At 51.7% G+C, this 24,191-nt stretch overlaps 1 protein-coding gene across 1 annotated transcript in view; it reads left to right on the top strand.

Moving 5' to 3' along the window:
• Nucleotides 1–24,191, top strand: part of LOC140736349 (myotubularin-related protein 11-like) — a 147,623-nt gene that overhangs the window by 111,828 nt on the left and 11,604 nt on the right. The window contains exons 2-4 of the mRNA XM_073062341.1: nt 172–339; nt 5,958–6,018; nt 19,713–19,840. Of these exons, the coding sequence (XP_072918442.1) occupies nt 172–339; nt 5,958–6,018; nt 19,713–19,840 (357 nt within the window). The remainder of the gene's footprint in view (nt 1–171; nt 340–5,957; nt 6,019–19,712; nt 19,841–24,191) is intronic.

Here is a 24,191-nt window from a genome sequence, read left to right on the forward strand (position 1 = left end):
CCGCCTTCTGTAGTGAAATGGCGCATCCATTATTGTCGGCCGATGGTAAACGCGCCGGCAGCCCCGTTCCCTCCCCCGAGAAGGAACCTTCCCTTTAAGACAGGCCACGCCCACTTGCGGCAATGCTCCGCCGGACACTTCCGGTGGACGAGGCCCCGCCCCTTGTTGTAGTCCCGCCCCCCGCCCCCCAGCGAAGCTCCGCCCCCGCCCCGTGGCTCTTTAAGTGGTGTCGCGGCCTCGGGCTGCAGGCTGGGCGCAGCGAATGCGGCGGGGGCGTCTCCTCCCCAGCGTCCCTCGATGATTGAGTCGGGAGCCGGCGGGCGGTGCAAGCTCAGCTCGGTGAGTGTCATCCCGGGGGATGGCCGCCGCGCCCCCCTCTCTGCTCCGGGGGCTTGTCAGCGAGCGGCTTCTCTCCCGGCTCGGGACCCCCGTCAACGAGACCCATTTCCAGTCCCGTCCCGTCCCGTCCCGTCCCGGGATCTCCAGGTGTCCGGTCACGGGGGCCCCTTCCATCCACTTACCGGGCCGGGAGCACCGTTACTTTTCTCGCCGGCCGGGACTCCGTTTGCTACTCCCTGGCGGACACCTGCCACACCAACGCCGGTCCGATCTCCGACCCCTCCCCCATCCAGGCCTGGGACCGGCACCCCTGACCCGCCTTCTGTCCCTTCCCCACTTCTGGCCTGACCCCCTCCACCGTTACCCAGCCCCCAGGTTCCATGGTCACCCCATCCACAGCCCTAAATCCTCCACCCTCCCTCCCTGCCCCTAATCCGCTTTCAACCCGCTCCAACTGCCTGCCCGACTCTCTCCCCGTCGCGGAGTCCCGAGCCGCCCTCCCTGGGCGTTTGCGTGCTGTCGTTCCGTCCGAGCTTGGCACCGTCCTGTGTGAGTCAGCTTCAGACCGGGCCGAGCTGCGTGAATCGTTGCTTTGTTTAGTCTGCTCTAGACCAACGAGAGGATGCCGTGTGCGGGGTGAGAGGGAATAGGAGCTGTGGCTGGGCATCTACCGCCCTTCTGTTGACAGGTTTAGCGCCTTGAACCAGACGCGCGATGAGCCCCTAACAGTCCAACGGCAACAGGGAGCAGAAATCCTGGCTGTCTCTGCCCAGTGTCAGTGTTTGACGTTCCGCCAGAACACTAGACACAGTTTCCAGTGGGAATGATTACCACTGAAACCCATCCACGGCCCTTCCGTGTTCCTCAGTCCAAAGGCGACCGTGCCAGAGAGCCGCTGGTATGTGCGCGCTCGCAGCTCCCGCCTCCCACACTTTCGAGATTACCTCAACTATCCTCAAATGCGCCTGGACCGCACTTGTTGGTGTCATGGTAGGGTGTGGAATTCTGGTGGGGACGGGTCTGTCACTGTGTAACACCGGGGTACGGTACCGGTGGGGACGGGTCTGACACTGTATAACTCCGGGGTACGGTACCGGTGGGGACGGGTCTGTCACTGTGTAACACCGGGGTACGGTACCGGTGGGGACGGGTCTGTCACTGTGTAACACCGGGGTACGGTACCGGCGGGGACGGGTCTGTCACTGTGTAACACCGGGGTACGGTACCGGTGGGGACGGGTCTGTCACTGTGTAAACTCTGCTTCCAGTTGATAAGGTCAAAGAACTGGAGCTGGATGCACTCAGGACCATCTGGGAGGCTGAGAACTTCATAGACGATCTTTACTGAGGTGGTCACAGCCAGAGTGCAGGCTTTAGACAGTAGATGGGTGAGCACCAGGAGAAGTAAGGGGAGGAAGCAGTCAGTGCAGGGCTCCCCCATGGTCATTCCCCTCAGCTACAAGTGTACCCCTTTGGATACTGACCCGTCAGGGCACAGCAGCAGCGGGCAGGCTGGCTGAGACGCATCAGGGAAGAGTAAAGTCAGTAACAGAAGACTGGATAGTTACGGGAATGGATGCGATTCCGTGGCCACGAGAGAAAAGCCAGTGTGTCTCAGAGCAGCTGAAGATTCTCAAGAGGAAGGGTGAACAGCTGGAGGTCATGGTGCACGTTGGCACCCGATGACTTGGGTAGAAAGGGGGAAGAAGTCTTGTGCAGGGAGTTGGGGAAGAGATGGAAGAACAGGGCCTCCGAGGTAGTAATCTCTGGATGACTTCCAGAGCCACGTGCTACTCGGGTTAGGAATAGGATGATGGTAAATGGCTGAGGAACTGGGCTTCAGACTTCTGGATCATTGCGGTCTCTTCTGGGGGAGAGTACAGTATGCCCTGTTCAAAAGGTTGGGCTACACCTGAGCCTGCAGTAGCCTCGAGGGCAGGTTTGCTGGAGCTGTTGGGGAAGGTTTAAGCCAGGTTGGAAAGGGGATGGGAACTGGAGTTATCAGGCTGAGGATGGGGGAGATGGTTTACAAGTTGCGGTGAGATGGAGGATGGATAAGTGGATGATAACGGTAAAATTGCAGTCAGAGGGATGAGGTGAAATGTAACATGGGGATTAAAACTGAAGAGGGTAATGAATACAGGACTGAAGGTGTGATATTTGTGTAACACTTGCCCAACAGGCTGGTATATGTCTAGGGGAAAAGGAGATCCAGCCACTCACCAACCCCACCTCCCGTACACGCAGGTGCTGTGAGAATCAAGTTTATGCCACGCGCACACACACCATGTCAAACACACACCAGATACCGTTATGGAATACACTTTAAAGATTTTACTAAAACTAAAAGAGTGCTATGCAATACAGTATATATGAAGGGAAAGAAAATAAAGTAGAAGGCACCAACTTATCAAAGTTCAGTCAGTTTAGTGCACATCGTTGGAGCTCAACCATCGAACCATCTGACCCCTTGTCACTTTCCTCCGACCTCCACGTCCTCGCACCTGGGACCACCCCCGGTGGTCGACTGAACAGTGCAGCGCACGTCCACCTTCCTCGGCGTCTCCTTCCCGCCTCCCCTGAAGAGACTGCGAAAACCCCCAAGCTCCCAGCCTCACAAGACAAAATAACATTCCCCATTGGTTAAAAAATGAATACAATCCCGATATCAGCAAGTCCAAAGCTAAACAACTGCGAGAGAAAACACTTATCAAACATAAAAGCATTCCTACTCTAGCAAACCAAAGAAGCCATTTTGATTAACATACACAGTGCATTGTACATCTGAATGCACGCAGTGTATAGAATAAGGTAGATGATCAGTAGTGCAGTTAGATGATGTTGTGGGCATCACTGAATCTTGGCTGAAAAAAAGATGGTCGTTGCGAGCTCAACGTCCAAGGATACACCTTGTATCAAAAGGGCAGGTGGGTGGGGTGGCTCTTTGGTTTAAAAAAAATTAAACCAAATCCTTAGAAAGAGGTGGCATTGGATCAGAAGATGTAGAATCCCAGTGGGTAGGGTTAAGAAATCAGTGTAAAGAGACCCTGATGGGAGTCATATACAGGTCTCTGACCATTAGCCAGGATGTGGGATATAACTTCATTGGGAAATGGAAAAGGCATGTTAAAAGGGCAGTGTTATGATAGTCATAGGACATTTCAATATGTCCGTAGATTGGGATTATAAAATCCCAATAAAATCAGATTAGTGCTGAATCCCAACGGTTGGAATTTACAGAATACCGATGAAATGGCTTTTGGAGCAGCCTGTGAATTGAACCCACTCCGGCTGGTTTCTAAATTGGGTGTCGTGTAATGAACCGAGACTTGATTAGGGAACTTGTGGTGAAGGAACCCTTAGGAGGCAGAGATCAAAATATGATAGAATTCACCCTACAATTTGAAAAGGAAAATATAAAGTCAGATGAATCATTATCATAGTGGAGTACAGGGAACGAGAGCGGAGCTGGCCAAAGTTGATTGGAGGGGATGACGTAAGGACAGCAGTGGCTGGAGTTTCTGGGGCAACTTGGAAGGCTTAGGATAGATACATCCCAAAGATGTAGAAGTATCGTATAGGGAGGGTGAGGCAACCGTGGCTGTCGAGGGAAGTCAATGACAGCATAAAAGCAGAAGTGAGTAAAATTTGATGGGAAGGTAGAAGATTGGGAAGCTTTTTAAAAACCAGTAGAAGGCATCTTTAAAAGAAAACATAAAGAGAAAAGGTGAACTATGAAGGTAAGCGAGCCAATAATATAAAAGAGGATACAAAGTATTTTTCAGGTATGTACAGAGTGAAAGAGAGGTGAAAGTGGGTATCGGACCACTGGAAAATGATGCTGGAGAGGTAGTAATGAGGGACAAAGGAATGGCGGATGGACTTAAGTATTTTGCATCAGTCTTCACTGTGGAGTTGTGCAGTTTGCCGGAAATTCGAGAGTGCCGGGGGAGGAAGTGAGTGCAGTTGCTATTACTAAGGAGAAGGTTCTTGAGAAGCTGAAAGGTCTGAATGTAAATAAGTCGGCTGGACTACGCACCAGAGTTCTGAAAGAGGTAGCTGAAGAGCTTGTGGGTTATTAGATTCTGGAATGGTTCCAGAAGACTGGAAAATTGCAAATGTCACTCCACTCTTTAAGAGGCAGAAGAAAGGAAAGTTTAGGTCAGTTAGCCTAACTTCAGTGGTTTGGAAGACCTTGGAGAGAAATTACTAAGGATGTGGTTTCGGAGTGTTTGGAGGTGCATGATAATGAAGGCCAAAGCCAGCGTGGTTTCCTGAAAGGGAAGACTTGCCTGACAGACCTTGCAATCCTTTCAGGAAATAGCAGGCGGGATAGATGAAAGAGAGTTATTAGATGTTTACTTGGATTTTCAGAAGGCCTTTGGCAAGGTGCCACAACGAGGCTGCTTAACAAGATAAGAGCCCGTGGAATTACAGGAAAGATGCTAGCGAGGATAGAAGATTGGCTGACTGGCAGGAGGCAAGGAGTCGGGATAAAGGGGGGGGCCTTTTCTGATTGGCTGCTGGGGACTAGTGGAATGCTGCAGGGGTCGGTATTGGGACGGCTTCGTTTCACGGTATGTTAACAATTTCAATTACGGAATTGATGGCTTTGTGGCCAAGTTTGCAGACGATACCAAGATAGGTGGAGGGGCCGGTAGTGTTGAGGAAGCAGGGAGTCTGCAGAAGGTCGTGGGCAGATTGGAAGAATGGTGAAGAGGGGGCTGGTGGAATACACTGTTGGGATGGTATGGTCATGCACATTGATATTTTCTGTACGGGGGGGGGGGGGAAGTCAACGAGGTTCAAAGGGACTTGGGAGTCCTTGTGCAGGATTCCCTAAAGGTTAACTTGCAGGTTGAGTCAGTGGGAGGAGGTCAAATGTGATGTTAGCATTCATTTCGAGAGGACGAGAGCATAAGAGGAAGGGTGTAATGCTGCAGCTTTATAAAGCACTGGCCAGACCACACACGGAGTATTTTAGGCCACTTATCTAAGAAAACATGCCAGCGCTAGAGAGATCCAGAGGAGATTCACGAGAATGATTCTGGGAGTGAAAGGGTTAATGTGGGCTGGTAGTTGCTGGAGTTTAGAGGAATGGAGGTGGTGGAGGGGAGGGCGATCTAGACAGAGTGAATGTGGAGAGGATGTTTTCTCGAGTGGGTGAACCGAGGACCAGAGGGCATGGTCTTAGAGTAGAGGGACATGCGTTGAGAACAGAAATGAGGAGTGGTGAATCTGTGGAGCTCGTTGTCACAGCCGGCCGAGGAGGCCAAGTCGTTGGGTGTACTTAAAGCGGAAATTGACAGATTCATGATTAGTAAGGGTGTCAAAGCTTACAAGGAGAAGGCAGGAGAATGGAGTTGAGAGGGATAATAAATCAGCCATGATGGAATGGTGGAGCAGACTCGATGGGCTGAATGGCCTGATTCTACTCCTATGTCTGATGGTTTTATAACGCCAGGATACAGTACCGTTGGGGTAAGGTCCACTCTCCAGTGACCGCTCCCCCCCTCCCCGTCTCTGAGATCAGCTGTGACAGGCGCTGGAGGGGCAGGGTGAGGAGGTGCCAGAGGCAAAGTCTCTCTGCCTGACATGAATTCCGCCTGTTTGTTACAGCCGGCGACTGCTCCATCGTTTGAAATGACTCAGCGCGTGCTGGGAGTGAAGCTGCTGCCCGGTAAGAGGGGTCTATGAGAGGGGAGGCGGAGGGGTGGGGAATGTCCCTGTCCCCTGCGGTGGGGAGGGCAGCCAGTGAGAGAGAGTGACGGGATGTGGTGTCTGGGAGGGAAGCTGCTGCCCGGTGAGAGGGGTCTATGAGAGGGGAGGCGGAGGGGTGGGGAATGTCCCTGTCCCTGCGGTGGGGAGGGCAGCCAGTGAGAGAGAGTGACGGGATGTGGTGTCTGGGAGGGAAGCTGCTGCCCGGTGAGAGGGGTCTATGAGAGGGGAGGCGGAGGGGTGGGGAATGTCCCTGTCCCTGCGGTGGGGAGGGCAGCCAGTGAGAGAGAGTGACGGGATGTGGTGTCTGGGAGGGAAGCTGCTGCCCGGTGAGAGGGGTGGGGAATGTCCCTGTCCCTGCGGTGGGGAGGGCAGCCAGTGAGAGAGAAAGTGACGGGATGTGGTGTCTGGGAGGGAAGTGGTCGCAAGCAGCTTGCAGAGTGGGGATGCTTCAGGAAACTTTGCCGAGAATTGGGGGAGGGAAGGTAGAGTGAGAGTTCTAGAGAAGAGACGGGTGGGGGGAGAGGGGATGGGGATGTTCATTTAGAACCCAGAGGAGGAGGGATTTTTTTTTAGCCAGAGGGTGGTGAATTTGTGGAATTCATTGCCACAGACAGCTGTGGAGGCTAAGTCTTTGGGTATATTTAAAACAGAGGGAATGCAGAGACAACCACAATGAGGAGGAGGAGGTGAGGGGGGATTAGAGCCGGGAAGGGGGAGGGCGTTGGAATAAGAGGAGAGGAAAAAATGGTTGGATGGTCTTGAGGGGAGAGGGGTAGGAAGAGTTGGAGGGAAGGAGGGTGAGATGAGGTGATGGGGAGGGTGTTGAAGAGGGAGGTTGGGGAGCAGGAGAGCCCATATGGGAGGGTGTCGGAGAAGCTGAAAGGGGGGGGAGGGTGGGGAGGATGTTCTGGTTTGGTCGGGACATTCTGTGACCTAACCTGCAGGCTGTGACAGTCTGGGTGGGGACTGCTCTGTAATCGGGTCCCCACTGGCACACACGACACAGCTCAGATGCCCGGGTGCCCACCAGGCCGCCGCAGACCACACTACGAACCACTTTGGAAGTTGCTCTGTCTAGAACTGTGACAGGACCCACTCTCCCCTCCACAATCCTGTGCCTCACTCCGCCCTCCCCCTACTGAGTTTTCAAACTGACCCACACCCATTTCACCCTGCCTGCGATCAGTGAGCCCTGTGGTGATGGTCAAAGTCGGAGGCTTGGTGTCTGAGAGTCCGGGCCCGTGGACTCTGGGTGGAAGTGTGCTTGAAGGGGTGGGTGGGGGTGTGGGGCATGGGGTGCAGATTAGTCTCTCCTCTGTCCTTACTGAGTTTATTCAAAGTAAATTTATTATCAAAGTACACGTCACCATATACAACTCTTGAGATTAATTTTCTTGCAGGCGATCACAGTTTAATGCAGAGGAAATGGTAGAATCAATGAATGGCCGTACCCAAAAGGCCTGACGACCATTAACGTGCAATAAACAACAAGCTCTGCAAATAATGGCTCAATTTGACATCAGAGAATGTATACAACCTGAAATTCTTACAGACATCCACAAGATAAGAAACCCAAAAGAATGACTGATGGTGATATCAAAGCCCCTCCACCCCCTCCCACACACAAGCAGCAGCAACACCCCCCCACCATGAAAACAGTGGCAAAAGCCCCCAAAGAGACTGATCTACTGTCCAACAAAACTGCAGTCCACCCCGGCTCTTTGGTGTATCTGACAGGCTGTGTCTCACCAGTGAAGGGGAGAGGGGTCACTCTGCAACTCGCTGTTCCAGTGTTACAATCTTCCTTGTTACTCCTGCAAGCTCCCGACTCGGGGCCATTATGCTCTGACCCTCCATCGAGAGACAGAGCTATTGTTCGAGTACCGGGTCCTTTTTCTGACAGCAACACCCTCTGCCTCCTGTCTTGATGTTCCAGTCGGTGAAATTGGCAAGGGACCGGGTTATCTACAGGGCCGTAGCCCAGCCCGAAGGCAAACGCCTTCCTGGAGATATCGAAATACCAGGTCACTTGGCCAATACAGAAGCCCACTGCTTGCGGAGAACCATAGTTTGAACTGTAGATCATGGACTCCGATGGAACCTCGGTGATGCACCATCAATAACACTCGGAGACGGGAGGCGAACGATAGGCTTTTATTAGCTGCAAAAGAGACCATGACATCTTGGAGACTGAGGGAGGAGCAGTGCCTCCAATCGCCTTTATACAGGGGTCTGTGGGAGAAGCCACGGTCCGTGGGAGGAGCCACAGGAGCAGTCAGCGGGGGGGCGTGTCCAGACAGGTATATGTAGTTCACCACATTCACCCCCCCCCCCCACCTTTGTCTTAAAAGAGAGTCCCCATGGGGCGAAGTTTCTTACAAGTTTTCTTACAAGTACAGGTTAAGTCTATCAGGCGGTTGAATCTGTCGCTGCGATCTACGTAGCACCGGCTGTGATTGCACAGGTGCCGGTGGTGATTACACCGGAGACGGTGGTTGTGCTGGTTCTGGCTTAACTGGAGGTGTCAGCCCACTAGGCGTCAGTGATCCCTCATGCGTGTGCGAGGCGCCTGGTATAGGAGTGTCGTGAGGAATCTGTGTAGGGCTTGGTGTGTGCGGTGTCTCATGGGTTATATATCGGTGGGTATGGGGTTCATAGTCACCGTGGAGTGTTCGGGGTAGGGGTCTGGTGCTCCTGCGGGCGCCAGGTCGCGGATGGAGACCGCGTCCTCCCGCCCATTAGGTAAGACCACGTAGGCATACTGGGGGTTCGCATGTAGAAGGTGAACCCTCTCGACCATCGGGGAGTATTTATTGCTCCTCGCATGTTTCCGGAGCAGCACTGGCCCTGGGGACATCAGCCAAGCCGGTAGGGTGGTCCCAGAGGCAGACTTCCTGGGAAAAGAAAAGAGTCGCTCATGAGGGGTGGCATTAGTGGACGTACACAACAGGGAGCGGATAGAGTGGAGTGCCTCGGGGAGGACCTCCTGCCAGCGAGAGACCGGCAGTCCCTTTGACCTAAGGGCTAAGAGTGTGGCCTTCCACACTGTGGCATTCTCCCTCTCCACCTGTCCATTCCCCCGGGGATTACAGCTCGTGGTCCTACTAGTAGCAATACCCCTAGCCAGCACGTACTGGCGCAGCTCGTCACTCATAAAGGAGGACCCTCTATCACTGTGGATATAGCAGGGATATCTGAACAGAGTGAAGAGCTGGCGCAGGGCTTTTATAATGGACGTGGCAGTGGTATCGGGGCAGGGGATGGCAAAGGGGAACCGCGAGTACTCGTCGATAATGTTGAGAAAATAGACATTGCGGTCGGTGGAGGGAAGGGGGCCCTTAAAGTTGACACTCAGTCGCTCAAAGGGGTGGGTGGCCTTGATAAGTTGCGCCTTTTCAGGACGGTAGAAGTGCGGTTTGCACTCAGCGCAGACTTGGCAGTCCCTGGTCATCGTCCTGATTTCCTCAAGGGAGTACGGCAGGTTCTGGGCTTTCATGAAATGGTAAAGTCAGGTGACCCCCGGGTGGCAAAGATCTGCATGGAGGGCATATAGCCGGTCGAGCTGTGCGCTGGCACTCGCTCTCTGGGATAGGGCATCAGGGGGCTCATTGAGCCTTCCAGGCTGGTACAGGATGTCATAGTTGTAGGTGGAGAGTTCTATTCTCCACCTCAAAATTTTATCATTTTTGATTTTGCCCCGCTGTTGGTTGCTAAACATGAATGCAACTGAGCGCTGGTCGGTCAGCAAGGTGAACCTTTTGCCGGCGAGATAGTGCCTCCAGTGCCTAATAGCTTCCACTATGGCCTGGGCTTCTTTCTCCACCGCGGAGTGCCAAATTTCAGGGCCTTGAAGGGTACGAGAAAAGAATGCTACTGGCCTTCCTGCCTGATTGAGGGTAGCGGCCAGCGCCGAGTCGGAGGCGTCACTCTCTACTTGGAAGGGAATGGTCTCGTCCACCGCATGCATCGTTGCTTTGGCAATGTCCCCTTTAATGCGGCTGAAGGCCGCGCAGGCCTCGGCTGAGAGAGGAAATGTGGTGGACTTGACCAGGGGGCGGGCCTTGTCTGCGTAGTGAGGGACCCATTGGGCGTGTTACGAACCCCGTAACTGGGTTACTTACCAGCAAAGATAGAGACGTCCGTTGGAGTCTGGTGATACTATTTTTAACAGTATTTATTAGTAAAAATACACAAAAATAATATCAATGCAAATATACAGATAATATACGTCATCAATACTAAACCTAAAAGTGCGGGTATAATAATAATCAATAAGAAACAAGCTCTATCGTTGTCTAGGGGATAATGAATTGTCCGATGGAAATATAAAGTTCGCTTCAGTTCACACAGGCTGCCGTCGTTTGTTGCTGTGTTGCAATTGTTGGAGAGAGAGAGAGAGAGAGATAGGAGAATGGGAACAGTTACCGCTAAGTGTTTTGCCAACCTTCCTTTATGATTTCAATCCGTCGGTGTCTCGTTGTCGTGGCCATTCAAGTGTGGCCTCTCCTTTAGCTAAACCGTTCTTCCGTGATGAGCCCGCCACCCTGGCAAGGGAGGACGCACACGAGCTCTCACCGGCTTTCGCTATAAAACGCTGTCACTGGATTTCTAGCGTTTCTCCTGGTGCGTCTGAGGGGTTGTTCCCCAGACCCCTCTTTTATCCTCACTCACGGGGTCTCAGATGTCAATGAGGTTGGGATGATGCAATCCCTCAACCAGACCACTCTGACTGCCCCCTGAGGGGTTTCAATGAATAGTACAGTACTCAATACACAATTCCTTCTCCAAGAGACAATGGCAGTAATCAGTGGTTCCGTTCTGCTTTTGTTAGGAGACATTCCACCTGGTTGTGTATTCTGTGTGTATCTCTCTCATTTCCTGGGTCTCAGAACCGAAATAATAGCGATCTTGCGATTCTCAAAAAGGAGGGGGCGACATTGCACCCTTCGGCCCCTCAGAGTTGCTCCACATTTGTAACAGGCGTAATAGGAAAAGAAGCCCAGGCACCGTTTGAGGGCTCTGAGAGTGGTGGGAAGAGGGAGTTCCAACAGGGGGTGCATACGTTGGGATCAGGGCCAATGACCCCGTGCTCCACGACATACCCAAGGATAGCGAGTCGGATGGTTCCGAACACACACTTGTCCCTGTTATAGGTGAGGTTAAGAGCTTTGGCCACTTGGAAAAATCGTTGGAGGTTAGTGTCGTGATCCTGCCGGTCGTGACCGCAGATGGTGATGTTATCCGGATATGGGAACGTGGCCTTCAGTTGGCACTGGTCCATATCCGGTCCATTTCCCTCTGGAAGACAGAGACACCATTCGTGACACCGAAGGTGACGCGCAGGAAATGATAGAGCCTGCCGCTCGCCTCGAAGGCGGTGTAGGGGCGGTCCTCCGTGCGGATGGGGAGCTGATAGTAAGCGGATTTCAGGTCTAAGGTCGAGTACACCTTGTACTGAGCTATCTGATTGACCATATCCGCGATGCAGGGTAGTGGGTATGCGTCAAGCTGCGTGAACCTATCGATGGTCTGGCTATAGTCCGCGACCATCCTATTTTTCTCCCTGATCTGAACAACGACCACCTGGGCCCTCCAAGGACTTGTACTTGGCTCAATGATCCCCTCCCTGAGCAGCCACTGCACCTCTGATTTAATGACGTCTCTGTCCCCTGCGCTGTACCTTCTGCTTTTAGTTGCCACAGGTTTACAGTCGGGGGTCAGGTTGGCGAACAGCAGTGGGGGAGGGATCTTGAAGGTGGAGAGGCTGCAAGTGGTGTCAATAGCGCAGCTGTTGGCATGGTGTTGGGTGGGATGTGGGGGTCAGTGTGTGTGTGTGGTCAGTAGTGGGGTATATGACGAAACCCCACAAAACTGAGGATTTCTGACAGTGATTGGTGGGAGGGGCCCATCATACTCCATTGTCACACTTTTCAGGTGGCTTTGGAAGTCGAGCCCCAATAGCACAGGCGCACACAGTTGAGGCATGACCAATAACGCAAAGTCCCGATATTCTGTGCCCTGCACCACCAATGTCGCTACACAACCCCCCCGGATGTCTGTGGAGTGCGATCGAGAAGCCAAGGTGACCCTCTGGCTTACCGGCCGTGTCACGAGTCCACAGCGTTGCACTGTGTCCGGGTCAATAAAACTCTCAGTGCTGCCCGTGTCAAACAGGCAGCTAGTCCTGTGCCCCTCTACCAGGATGTCCATCATTGACCTTGCAAGCTGGTGTGGGACGCTTTGGTCAAGGGTCACGGAGGCCAGAGTTGAATCACCATCTTGGTGCCCAGTAAGCTCCCATGGGTCAGAGGCGGGGCGAGGTGGCGCCAACAAAGATGGCCGCCCCATGCCTCGCACGCGGCGGGCAGGCAAGATGGCGGCGACCAAGATGGCTGCCCCCATGCCTCGCACACAGCGCTGCTCGACCCCGCTCGTGGTTTGGACTTACAGGCCTTGGCGAAGTGGCCCTTCTTGCCGCAGCTGGAGCAGGTAGCTTCTTGGGCCGGACAGCGTTTTTGGGAGTGCTTTTCGAGTCCGCAGAAGTAACACTGCGCGGACTCGCGACTGGCAGCAGCCGAGGTCAACTCGCCGGCGGGTTGCGGGGTCTGCAGTGTCCACAAGGTCGGCGGGAGATCGCGCGGCTGGACAGCATCAGCGTTGTGCAGAGTGGCCTCCAGCGTGTCGGCCAGCTCGATTGTCGAATGTAAGGTAAAATCGGCGTGTTCCAGCAGCCGCTGGCGCACGTACACTGACCTGATCCCCGAAATGAAGGCGTCTCTTACCAGCAGCTCTGCATGCTGTTCCGCCATCAGTCCCCTGCAGTCGCAGGCCCGCACGAGTGTCTGTAGGGCCCGGACAAACTTAGCGCTTGACTCTCCAGCCCGCTGCCGCCGTGTTGCTAAGCGATGTCTTGCATAGACCGTGTTCACTGGCCGCCGGTATTGTCTTTTGAGGGCGTCCATCGCATCCTGGTAGTCCGTTTGGTCTCTGATCATGGAGTAGACCCTTGCACTGACTCTGGAGAGGAGAACCCTGCGCTTTGTGGCAGGGTCGGTCACATGAATCTCCTCCAGGTACGATTCGAAGCATGCTAGCCAGAGTTCGAAAGCGTCGCCGGCTTCCTGGGATTGAGGGTCGAGATCCAATCTGTTGGGTCGTAAAATGCTCTCCATGTTTTAAAATTGCTGCTAATAAAATTGATGCACCATCAATAACTCTTGGAGACGGGAGGCGAACGATAGGCTTTTATTAGCAGCAAAAGAGACCACAACATCCTGGAAACTGAGGGAGGAGCAGTGCCTCCAATCGCCTTTATACCGGGGTCTGTGGGAGGAGCCACAGGAGCAGACAGCAGAGAGGCGTGTGCAGACAGGTATACATAGTTTACCACACCCGGCCACCTAGAAAAATCAAAGAAAGACGTAAGAGAAGAAGACTAGTCTGTTTCATGGATGAACTGGAAGAAGTCGCCTGGGTCTGCAAAAACCACTGGCATCTTTCCTCACAAATCCCTAAAGAAAATAATAAATAAATATCAAGAACATGAGGTGAAGAGTCCTTGAAAGTGAGCTCATCGGTTGTGGAATTAGTTCAGCGCGGGTGACACTGAAGTTACTGCCCCCCCCCACCAATAGTTACAGGGTAACCAGTTCTGTTCTACACTGTTGACGAAGGGAGGGGCTCGCCTCGAATTCTGATTCGCTTACTCATCACTTCGTACGTTGAAACACAGCGAAATGCATCTTTCACGTCAGTAACCAACACTCTGCGGGTGTGCTGGGGGCAGCCCACAAGTTTCACCATGCGGTCCAGCGCCAACATCGCATACCCACAATGTTCAGCAGCACAACACAAGCAGATAGGCCCTTCAGCCCAGCAAGTTAGTCCTAACCCATTTACAGCTATCCTATTTTAATCCCTCCACATTCCCATCAGATCCCACCCCTCTTGGATTCTACCCCTTACCCACACAGTGGAGGGGAGGGGGCATTTCCTCGAAACCCCTACATCCTTTGGAGTTGGGGAGGAAACCAGTACTCGGTGGGAGGGGTAGCCCATTGGTCACAGAGAGCATGTGATTAACACACACAGACTCACTCACTCACTCACACTCCCGACCCGTGCTTGTCCCTGGATTATCAGACTCGTAGATGTCAGGCTTCCAGTTTTGAACTTCACCCCTTGAGCTCACCAATCATGAATTTGACCTTTGGGCCGAAACCCTGGTTAAGCATTGTAGTTAACTGGAGTCCTTCCCTCCCAAACACCTCCCGCCGTTCTCCAGAGAGGCTTTATTCCATTCAGACAGATGGTAGAGTCATTTAATATCCATTTATTGTTGTCACACATACCGAGACAGAGTGGAAAAACCTTCTGTTTGCATGTGAGATTGTTCCATTCATTAGAACGTCAGGGGAGTAAACGTGAAACATTATGAAGTATACAGTTACAGAGAGTACAGTGCAGACTACGAGGGTCACAACGGGAGGGAGATCAGCCTTCACTGAATGACAGCTGAACTGCTTTATTCTTGTGGCAAGGACATTGAAAAGCCGCAGAATCAGGTTTATTGCCACCGACGTATGTCATGAAACGTCTTGTTTTGCAGCTGCAGTCCAGTGCAATACATAGCAACACATTAGATTGCAATAAGAAATGTGCATGTGTGAAGAACTGGTGCGTAAAGGCAGCAAAGTGGCGTTCATGGACTGTTCAGAGATCTGATGGTGGAGGGGAAGAAGCTGTTCCTGAAACGTTGAGTGTGTCCCTGATGGCGACAATGAGAAGACAGCACGGCAATAGAACATAGAAATCTACAGCACATTACAGGCCCTTCGGCCCACAATGTCGTGCCGACCACGTAACCTACTCTAGAAACTGCCTAGAATTACCCTACAGCGTAGCCCCTATTCTTCTGAGCTCCATGTATTTATCTAAGAGTCTCTTAAAAGACCCCATTGTATCCTCCTCTACCACCATCGCTGGCAGTGCATTCCACACACCCACCACTCTCTGTTTTAATAAAAAAACTGGTCACCAACTGACCTCCATGCAGAATATGGGCCGTCTACAACCACCCTTTGCCTTCTGTGAGCAAGCCAGTTCTGGATCCACAAAGCAATGTCCCCTTGGATCCCTTGCCTCCTTACTTTCTAAATGAGCCTTGCATGGGGATCCTTATCAAATGTCTTACTGAAATCCATATACACTACATCTACTGCTCTGCCTTCATCAATGTGTTTTGTTAAATTCTCAAAGAGTTCAATCAGGCTCATAAGGCACGACCTGTCTTTGACAAAGCCATGCTGACTATTCCTAATCATATTATGCCTCTCCAAATGTTCATAAATCCTGCCTTTCAGGATCTTCTCCATCAACTTATCAACCACTGAAGTAAGACTCACTGGCCTATAATTTCCTGTGCTATTTCTACTCCCTTGAATAAAGGAACAACATCCACAACACTCCAATCCTCTGGAACCTCTCCCGTCCCCATTGATGATGCAAAGATCATCGCCAGAGGCTCAGCAATCTCCTCCCTCGCTTCCCACAGTAGCCTGGGATACATCTCATGCGGTCTTGGAGACTTATCCAACTTGATGCTTTCCAAAAGATGCAGTGCATCCTCTTCCTTAATGTTTATACACTTAGATGTTTCAGCCCGCTGCAAGTCATTCCCACCATTGCCAAGGTCTTTTTCTCTGGTGAATACTGAAGCAAAGTAAGTACCTCCATTACCTCCTCTGACTCCATGCATCTTCCTCGGGTTCCACTGTCACACCTGATTGGTCCTATTCTTACCCGGCTCATCCTCTCGCTCTTCACATACTTGTAGAATGCCTTGGGGGTTTTCCTTAATCCTGCTCACCAAGGCTTTCTGGCTCTCCTCATTCCATTCTTAAGCTCCTTCCTAGCAACCTTGTAATTTTCTAGAGCTCTAACATTTCCTAGTTTCTTTCGTGAGCTTTTCTTTTTAAGTAGATTTTCTACATCCTTTGTACACATTGGTTCTTATACCCTACCATCCTCTCCCTGCCTCAATGGAACATACCTGCGCAGAATTCAATACATTTCTGCCATGCATTTTCCTGAGAACATCTGCTCCCTATTTATGTTCCTAAGTTTCTGCCTAATAGTATCATATTTCCCCCTACCCCAATTAAATGGTTTCCCAAATTATCTGCTCCTATCCCTCTCCAGTGCTGTGTTAAAGGAGATAGAGTTGTGATCACTCCCTCCAAAGTGCTCTTGCACTGAGAGATCTGACACCCGACCAGGTTCATTTCCTGATACCAGATAGACTACAGCCTCTCCTCTAGCTGGCTTATCTACATATTGCATCAGGAAACCTTTCTGTACACATCTAACAAACTCCACTCAATCTAAACCCCTTACTCTAAAGAGATGCCAGTCGATATTAGGGAAGTTTAAAATCACCCATCACAACAACCCTATTATTATTGCACCATTCCAGAATCTGCTCCTCGATGTCTCCGTTACTACTGGGGGGTCTATAAAAGCACTCAGTAGACTTATTGCCCCTCTTTCTGTTTCTGACTTCCACCCACAATGCCTCAGTAGGCAATCCCTCCATGACTTCCCCCTTTTCTGCCACCAGGATCAGCAGAGCCACGCTCTCACCTCTTTTGCCTCCCTCTGGTTTTTTTTTTGAAACATCTAAAACCTGGCACTCAGCAGCTGTTCCTGCTTTGAGCCATCCAAGTCTCTGTAATGTCCACAACATCATAGTTCCACGTATTGATCCACACTCTAAGTTCATCCACCTTGTTTATGACACTCCTTGCATTAAAATAGACTCATCTCAAACCATCAGGCTGAGTGCATCTTTGCTCCGTCATCTATCTATCCTTCCTCACAAACTCCCCTCAAGCTGCCAACTGCCCCATCCTCTGTCTCTTCACTTCTGTTCCCACCCCCCTGCAAATCCAGTTTAAATCCTCCCCAACAGCATTAGCAAACCTCCCTCCTAGGATATTGGTTCCCCTCCAGTTCAGGTGCAACCCTTCCCCAGAAAAGGTTCCAATGAGCCAAGAACTTGAAACGCTGCCCCCTGCACCATCTCCTCAGCCACTCATTCATCTGCGCTATGTTCCTGTTCTGAACTTCCCTAGCTCGTGGCACTGGCAGTGATCCGGAGATTACCACCTTGGAGGTCCTGCTCTTCAGTCTCCTTCCTAACTCCCTAAACTTGCTGCGCAGGACCTCTACCCCTCTCCTGTCATTGGTACCATGTACCACGACCTCCGGCTGCTCTCCCTCCCCTTCAAGAATATTCTGAAAATGCTCAGAGATGTCCTGGACCCTGCGACCCGGGAGGTAACACACTATCCTGCCATCTCTTTTGCTGCCACAGGATCTCCTATCCGTCCCCCTAACTATCGAGTCCCCTACAACTATAGCTCCATCTGACTTCACCCTACCCTTCTGAGGCTCAGAGCTGACCACAGTGCTTGGCTGCTGCTGCCTTGCCCAGATAGGTCACCCCCTCAGCAGTATCCGACGGGGTATACCTGTTGCTGAGGGGAATGGCCACGGGGGGGGACCCCGCACTGACTTCCTTCTCCCTTTACCTCCCTCACCCATCTGCTCCCCGAATTCTGCACTCTGGGTGTAACCGCCTGCTCAGAAGTGGTATCTATCAAATGCTCTGCCTCCCAGATGATCCCTAGTTTATCCAGCTCCAGCTCCTTAATGCGGTCTTTCAGGAGCTGGAGTTGGCTGCACTTCCCACAGATGAGACCGTCAGGTTCCATGAATTCCCACATCCTACAGGAGGAGCATCCACTGCCGTATCTGCCATCCTGCCTGCTCTGTCCAATGGGCAACCAAGACCAGATCAGCAATAAGGAAAGGAAAAACTAACCCTTCTTAGCTGTTTCTTTGGTCTCAGCCTCTTGAGTCAACACCTCTAAGTTCCCACTTTGGCAATGCGTGCTGCGCTAGACCCCATCTCTCTTTTACGGTTTTAAAAATAAACCCCCCACGCAAGGAACTCACCGCGTTTGGTGCTGCCACCGATGTCCTGGGTCTCTATTGGTAGATGTCAGCTTCTTGAAGGGCTGCCCTTGGAAGATGTCCTCGGTACTGGGGAGAACAAGGTGCAAAGGTCACAGTGGGGGAGATCACGAGGTCCTGAGCCCATCTTACCATACCTGGGGATTTTTCAACAGTGGGATAGTGTGCAAGTTGTGGCAAGCCAAGGGTTAACAATGTCCAGGCAAGGATAGATTGCAGACAACCCAGGCAAAACAGGCCTTTAAGGAGAAGGGTTTCCAAAGCAGTTTATGCTTACTAGAACCAGATAACAATGTAAGGGAAGATGTGAAACGCAGACACAACTGAGGGACAATTGCTTTACTAACTTCCAAATATCATCGGCTGTCAGATTGTGGTTTCTACTGACTTTCCACATCTCGACTGTGAATGGTGATTGATGCTGCAAGTAAGGAATTCGAACGTACACGAATGGTCGATATCCGTATCCGCTGGTCAGTTCCGTATAAAAATGGCATTTCTCACAGTGTGAGTGACAGCGGCCATACAGTTCTCTCGTGCACAACTAAAATAGAGTATGATTGAGAAACGAGTGCATTTGCTCGGAGACCAGTCAATCGGTGACACCAGAAGCCGTCCTGAGCCTGGTGGTCTGTGATTTCAGACTCTCTGCCCGACAGGAGAGAAGAGCAGGTGACTTGGGTGGGCAGGATCTCTGATTCTCTCATCTGCCTTTGACCTCCAGTACACTATGAACTCTTCACTTCACAAACTACCTCACTGTGGGCCTGGCTCCTCATTGTCTGCCTGCACTGCACTTTCTCTGTAGCTGTTTATTCTGCTTTCTGCCGATGATATTTAGAAGTTAGTAAAGCAATTGTCCCTCAGTTGTGTGTGTGTGCTTTCAAGAAGGAGCTAGATAGGTATCTTATGGATAGGGGAATCAAGGGATATGGGGACAAGGCAGGAACCGGGTATTGATAGCAGATGATCAGCCATGATCTCAAAATGGCGGTGCAGTCTCAAAGGGCCGAATGGTCTACCTCTGCACCTATTGTCTGTTTCCCGTTCACCTCCTCGATGTGGTTTTGTGTGAAACGATCTCTCTGCTTCCTAGAGGTATGCAAAATTGTGAGTGGTATAGACAGGGTAAACACTGAAGCTGGATGAGCCTAGGATTAGAGATCATGGGTTAAGGGTGAAAGGGGAGATGTTTAAGGGGAACCTGAGGGGGAACTTCACTCAGGGTGGTGCAAGCTGCCAGTGGAAGTGGTGGATGCAAGCTTGATTTCAACATGTAAGAGAAGTTTGGTTAGATATATGGATGGGAGGGCGATGGTCTGGCTGCAGGTCGATGGGACCTGGCAGAATAACAGTTTGGCACAGACTGGATGGGCTGAACGGCCTGTTTCTGTGCTGTGGTACTCTATAACTGTGGATGGCACACAAACGAAAGATTTTCACCTGTGCGACAACAATGAAATGGATGCTTTTCCCGAGACAGCGGGAGTTGGTGGAGGAGGAGCGGGTTTGGGGGTATATCCGTGCTTGTCTGCCTCTCCCTCTGCGGTACTGGGAGCTGGGGGAGGGTTGCCGCCGGTTCCTGTATCTGGTAACGTCTCTGTTTTCTCCTCCCAGGGGAGAAGGTGAAGGGGGAGGTGGGCGCCAGGAGGTACGACTCCCAAGGGGCTTCCACCCGTGGGATCTTGCTGTGCACCAACTTCCGCGTGGCCTTTGTCCCGGCCGGGGTTGGGGACCCCCAGCAGGTAAGGAAGTGCGCTGCCCCCTCCCGCTCGGACCCCTGCACCCATCCCCACCTCTCCCCAGCCCTATACCACTGAGTGGATCCCTCCCGGAGGAAGGTGCCCAAGGCAGCATCCCAGGCCTCATGTACGCCACTCCCCCGGGGTAATTACCTTCACTCCGCCACCCCCCCCCCCCCCCCCCGATGTCACAGCCACTCCTGTTAAGGAACTGGGTTTGTCCAACGTTTTTTATTGTGACACTTCAATGTAACCCATCTTTCAGATTTGCACCTCCTGTAACGTTAGAAATGTAATGGTGAGGTTGTATAGGACATTGGTGAGGCTGAATTTGGAGTATTGTGTTCAGTTTTGGTCACCGAATTACAGGAAGGATATTAATAAGGTTGAAAGAGTACAGAGAAGGTTTACAAGGATGTTGCCGGGACTTGAGAAACTGAGTTACAGAGAAAGGTTGAATAGGTTAGGACTTTATTCCCCGGAGTGTAGAAGAATGAGGGGAGACTTGATAAAGGTATATAAAATTATGACGGGTATAGATAGAGTGAATGCAAGCAGGCTTTTTCCACTGAGGCTAGGGGAGGAAAAAAAACCAGAGGACATGGGTTGAGGGTGAAGGGGGAAAAGTTTAAATGGAACATGGGGGGGGGGGGGCTTCACACACAGAGTGGTGGGAGTGTGGAATGAGCTGCCAGATGAAGTGGTAAATGCGGGCTCACTTTTAACATTAAAGGAAAACTTGGACAGGTACATGGATGACAGGGGTTTGGAGGGATATGGCCCAGGTGCAGGTCAGTGGGACTGGGCAGAAAAATGGTTTGGCACAGCCAAGAAGGGCCGAAAGGCCTGTTTCTGTGCTGTCATGTCCTATGGTTCTATGTGCCCCTCCCACACAGCCCCAGCCAGTAAAGAGGGGAGTGTTGTGGGAGATTGAACATTTGGGGGTGGGGGGGGGGGGGGGGTAGAGCAGCCTAGCAGTTAACATAACGCTATTACAGTACCAGCAATCAGGGTTGAATTCCCACCAATGTCTGTAAGGAGTTTGCATGTTCTCCCCGTGACCGCGTGCGTTTCCTCCCACAGCCCGAGACGTACGGGTTAATTGGTTACATGGGTGTAATTGGGTGGCGTTGTGTCAGAAGGGCCTTGTACCATGCTGTGTCTCTAAATAAAGTGAAAATTGAATGTTAGAGCACAGGAACTGCCCAGAATGATGAATCAGATTTATTGTCACTTGTTGAGAAATTTGTCCATTTGCAGCAGTGGTACAATGCAGAGACTTAAACATCTATAAAGGGTGTAAAAAATAAATAACCAGGTAAACAAGAGATTTTGCAGATGCTGGAAATCCAGAACAACTCACACACAAAGCTGGAGGAGCTCGGCAGGTCAGGCGGCATCTATGGAGGCGAATAAACAGTAGCTGTTTTGAGCCAAGACCCTTTTTTTGACCTGATAGAGGTTCTCGGTCTGATGTCCTGGATGTAGGGGTTCCCAGTGTTTTTTTTTAATGCCATGGACCAATACAGTTGTGCAGCGGTCGATGGAGCCCAGGTTGGGATCCCTGCTGGATGAATCGTAGAGATGCCGCTGCCTCGAGGCATTGCCTCTGGAAGATGTCCTGGCTGACGGAGGGGGTTGTGCCTGTGATGGAGCTGGCTGAGTCTGTAGCCCCTTGTGGTCCTGTGGATTGGAGCCCCCAAGTGCGAAGGAGCAGAGGGATCTGGGGGTACATGTCCACAGCTCCCTGAAAGTTGATAGGGTAGTTAAGAAGGCTTATGGAGTGTTAGCTTTCATAAGTTGAGGGATAGAGTTTAAGAGTTGCAGGGTAATGATGCAGCTCTGTAAAACTCTAGTTAGGCCACACTTGGAGTACTGTGTCCAGTTCTGGTCACCTCACTGTAGGAAGGATGTGGAAGCATTGGAAAGGGTACAGAGGAGATTTACCAGGATGCTGCCTGGTTTAGAGAGTATGCATTATGATCAGAGATTAAGGGAGCTAGGGCTTTACTCTTTGGAGAGAAGGAGGATGAGAGGGGACATGATAGAGGTATACAAGATATTAAGAAGAATAGATAGAGTGGACAGCCAGCACCTCTTCCCCAGGGCACCACTGCTCAATACAAGAGGACATGGCTTTAAGGTAAGGGGAGGGAAGTTCAGGGGGAATAGAGGAAGTTTTATTACTCAGAGAGTGGTTGGTGCGTGGAATGCACTGCCTGAGTCAGTGGTGGAGGCAGATACACTAGTGAAGTTTAAGAGACTACTAGACAGATATGTGGAGGAATTTAAGGTGGAGGGTTAGATGGGTGGCAGGGTTTGAGGGTCGGCACAACATTGTGGGCCGAAGGGCCTGTACTGTACTGTTCTATACCAGGCGGTGATGTAGCTAGGCATGATGCTCCCCACCGTGTACCCATAGAGATTTGTTGGAAATACAAAACCTGCAGAAACCCCAAATGGAGTAGAGCCAGTAGCTGTACACAATCCCAAATTCAAGCAAGACCCCTATCCCTCCATTCTCTGTATCCTTACGGGTCTGTCTGTCCGTGTTGGAGGCCGAGGGGAGACGTGAGGGCAGAATGTTTTAACCGGGGCAGGAACGCTTAATGCCAGATGGCACAGATTCAGGGTGGGGCGGGAGAAGGTTTAAGGAAGATGTGCGAGGCGAGTTTTTGTTCACACAGAGAGTGGTGGGTCACAAGAGTTATCGAGCACAGAAACAAGCCATGCGGCCCATCTAGTCTGTGATCTTCACCTTGAGCACATCATCCCTACTGGGAGCTGACAGCGGCTCACTACGGTCGTCTGCCCTGGACCAGTCTTTCAGATTGTCCCCGGGGTAGCCCATCTTGGGACAAGGTCTTTGGAGCTTCTGTAGCTCTGGGTTTTTACAGGATGGGGTGTCTAATCCCACCCCCACTTTCTCAGCCTGGAGCCATTACAGAGTTCCAGCTGGTCTAGGCTGAACTGGCTAATCTCATCGACCCACACCTGCACCACAACTCCCCCCATCCATTGTACTGCTCTCAAACCCGCATCCACCGCTCGCCACCCGCCGAGGGGAGAAGCTCCCCCTCAGTGCAGGCAGGCAGGCGAACACGTGCGACAGCCCCAACGCGGAGTCCAGAGTCCCTCCTGTCATACATTCGCAAACACGAGGGAATCTGCAGGTGCTGGAAATTCAGGCAACACACACAAAATGCTGGTGGAACGCAGCAGGCCAGACAGCATCTATAAGGAAGGGTCTCGGCCCGAAACGTCGACTGTACATTCCACCAGCATTTTGTGTGTGTTAACTGTAATGTATTGTTGTGACAATGGGGTGGAAGCTCTGCTTGAGCCTGGTGGTTTTGTAACTTCTGCCCGATGGGAGGGGAGGAGAGAATACCGGTGTGGCTGGGGCTCTGACGGTGTTGCCCGATGGGAGGGGAGGAGAGTATACCGGTGTGGCTGGGGCTCTGACGGTGTTGCCCGATGGGAGGGGAGGAGAGAATACCCGGGTGGCTGGGACTCTGACGGTGCTGCCCGCCTCACTGAGGCGGTGGGAAGTGTAGACAGAGTCCGTGGAGGGGAGGCTGGTGAAGTGCTGAGCTGCGTCCCACGACTCTGTGCGGTCTCTTGCCATCTCCCGGAGCAGTTGCCGTGCATCCTGACAGGATGTTTTCTCCGGTGCCTCAGTAAAAGGCCTAACGCAGACCTGCTGAATCTCTTTGGCCTCCTGAGGAAGTGGAGAGATTTCTAGGCCGTGACGCCTACTCGGTTGGTCCAGGACAGTTTATTGGTGACGTTCACACCGAGGAACCGGAAACTCTCAGTCCTTCTGACCACAACAACAACACTTCCTGCTGCCTCAACTCCCGAGCTGTGGACAGGAGTATGTGCACTGCCCCCACGTCCCTTCCTGAAATCGATACCCCACTCATTGGTTGCGTTGGCAGATGGAAATGTTATCATGACACCATCTCTCTATTAACTTCCTGTCCTCAGAATCAGCTTTAATATCATCTGCAGCGGCTGTCCTGAAATTGGTTGACTTTAGGCAGCAGTACAATACAGTACGTAATCATAGGGGAAAACATGTATATATTAAATAGTTAATTTGAATAAGTAGTGCAAAAATAGAAGCAAAACAAATAGTGAGATAGTGTTCAAGGGTTCAATGTCCATTCAGGAATCGGATGGCAGAAGGGAAGAAGCTGTTCCTGAATCACTGAGTGTGTGTGTTCGGGCTTCTGTACCTCCTACCTGATGGTAACAGTGTGAACAAGGCATGTCCCAGGTGGTGGGGATCCTGAACGATGGATGCCGCCTTTTTGAGGCGTCGCTCCTTGAAGATGTCCTGGATACTACG

This window comes from Hemitrygon akajei, chromosome 11, assembly GCF_048418815.1.
Source record: "Hemitrygon akajei chromosome 11, sHemAka1.3, whole genome shotgun sequence".
NCBI lineage: Eukaryota > Metazoa > Chordata > Chondrichthyes > Myliobatiformes > Dasyatidae > Hemitrygon > Hemitrygon akajei.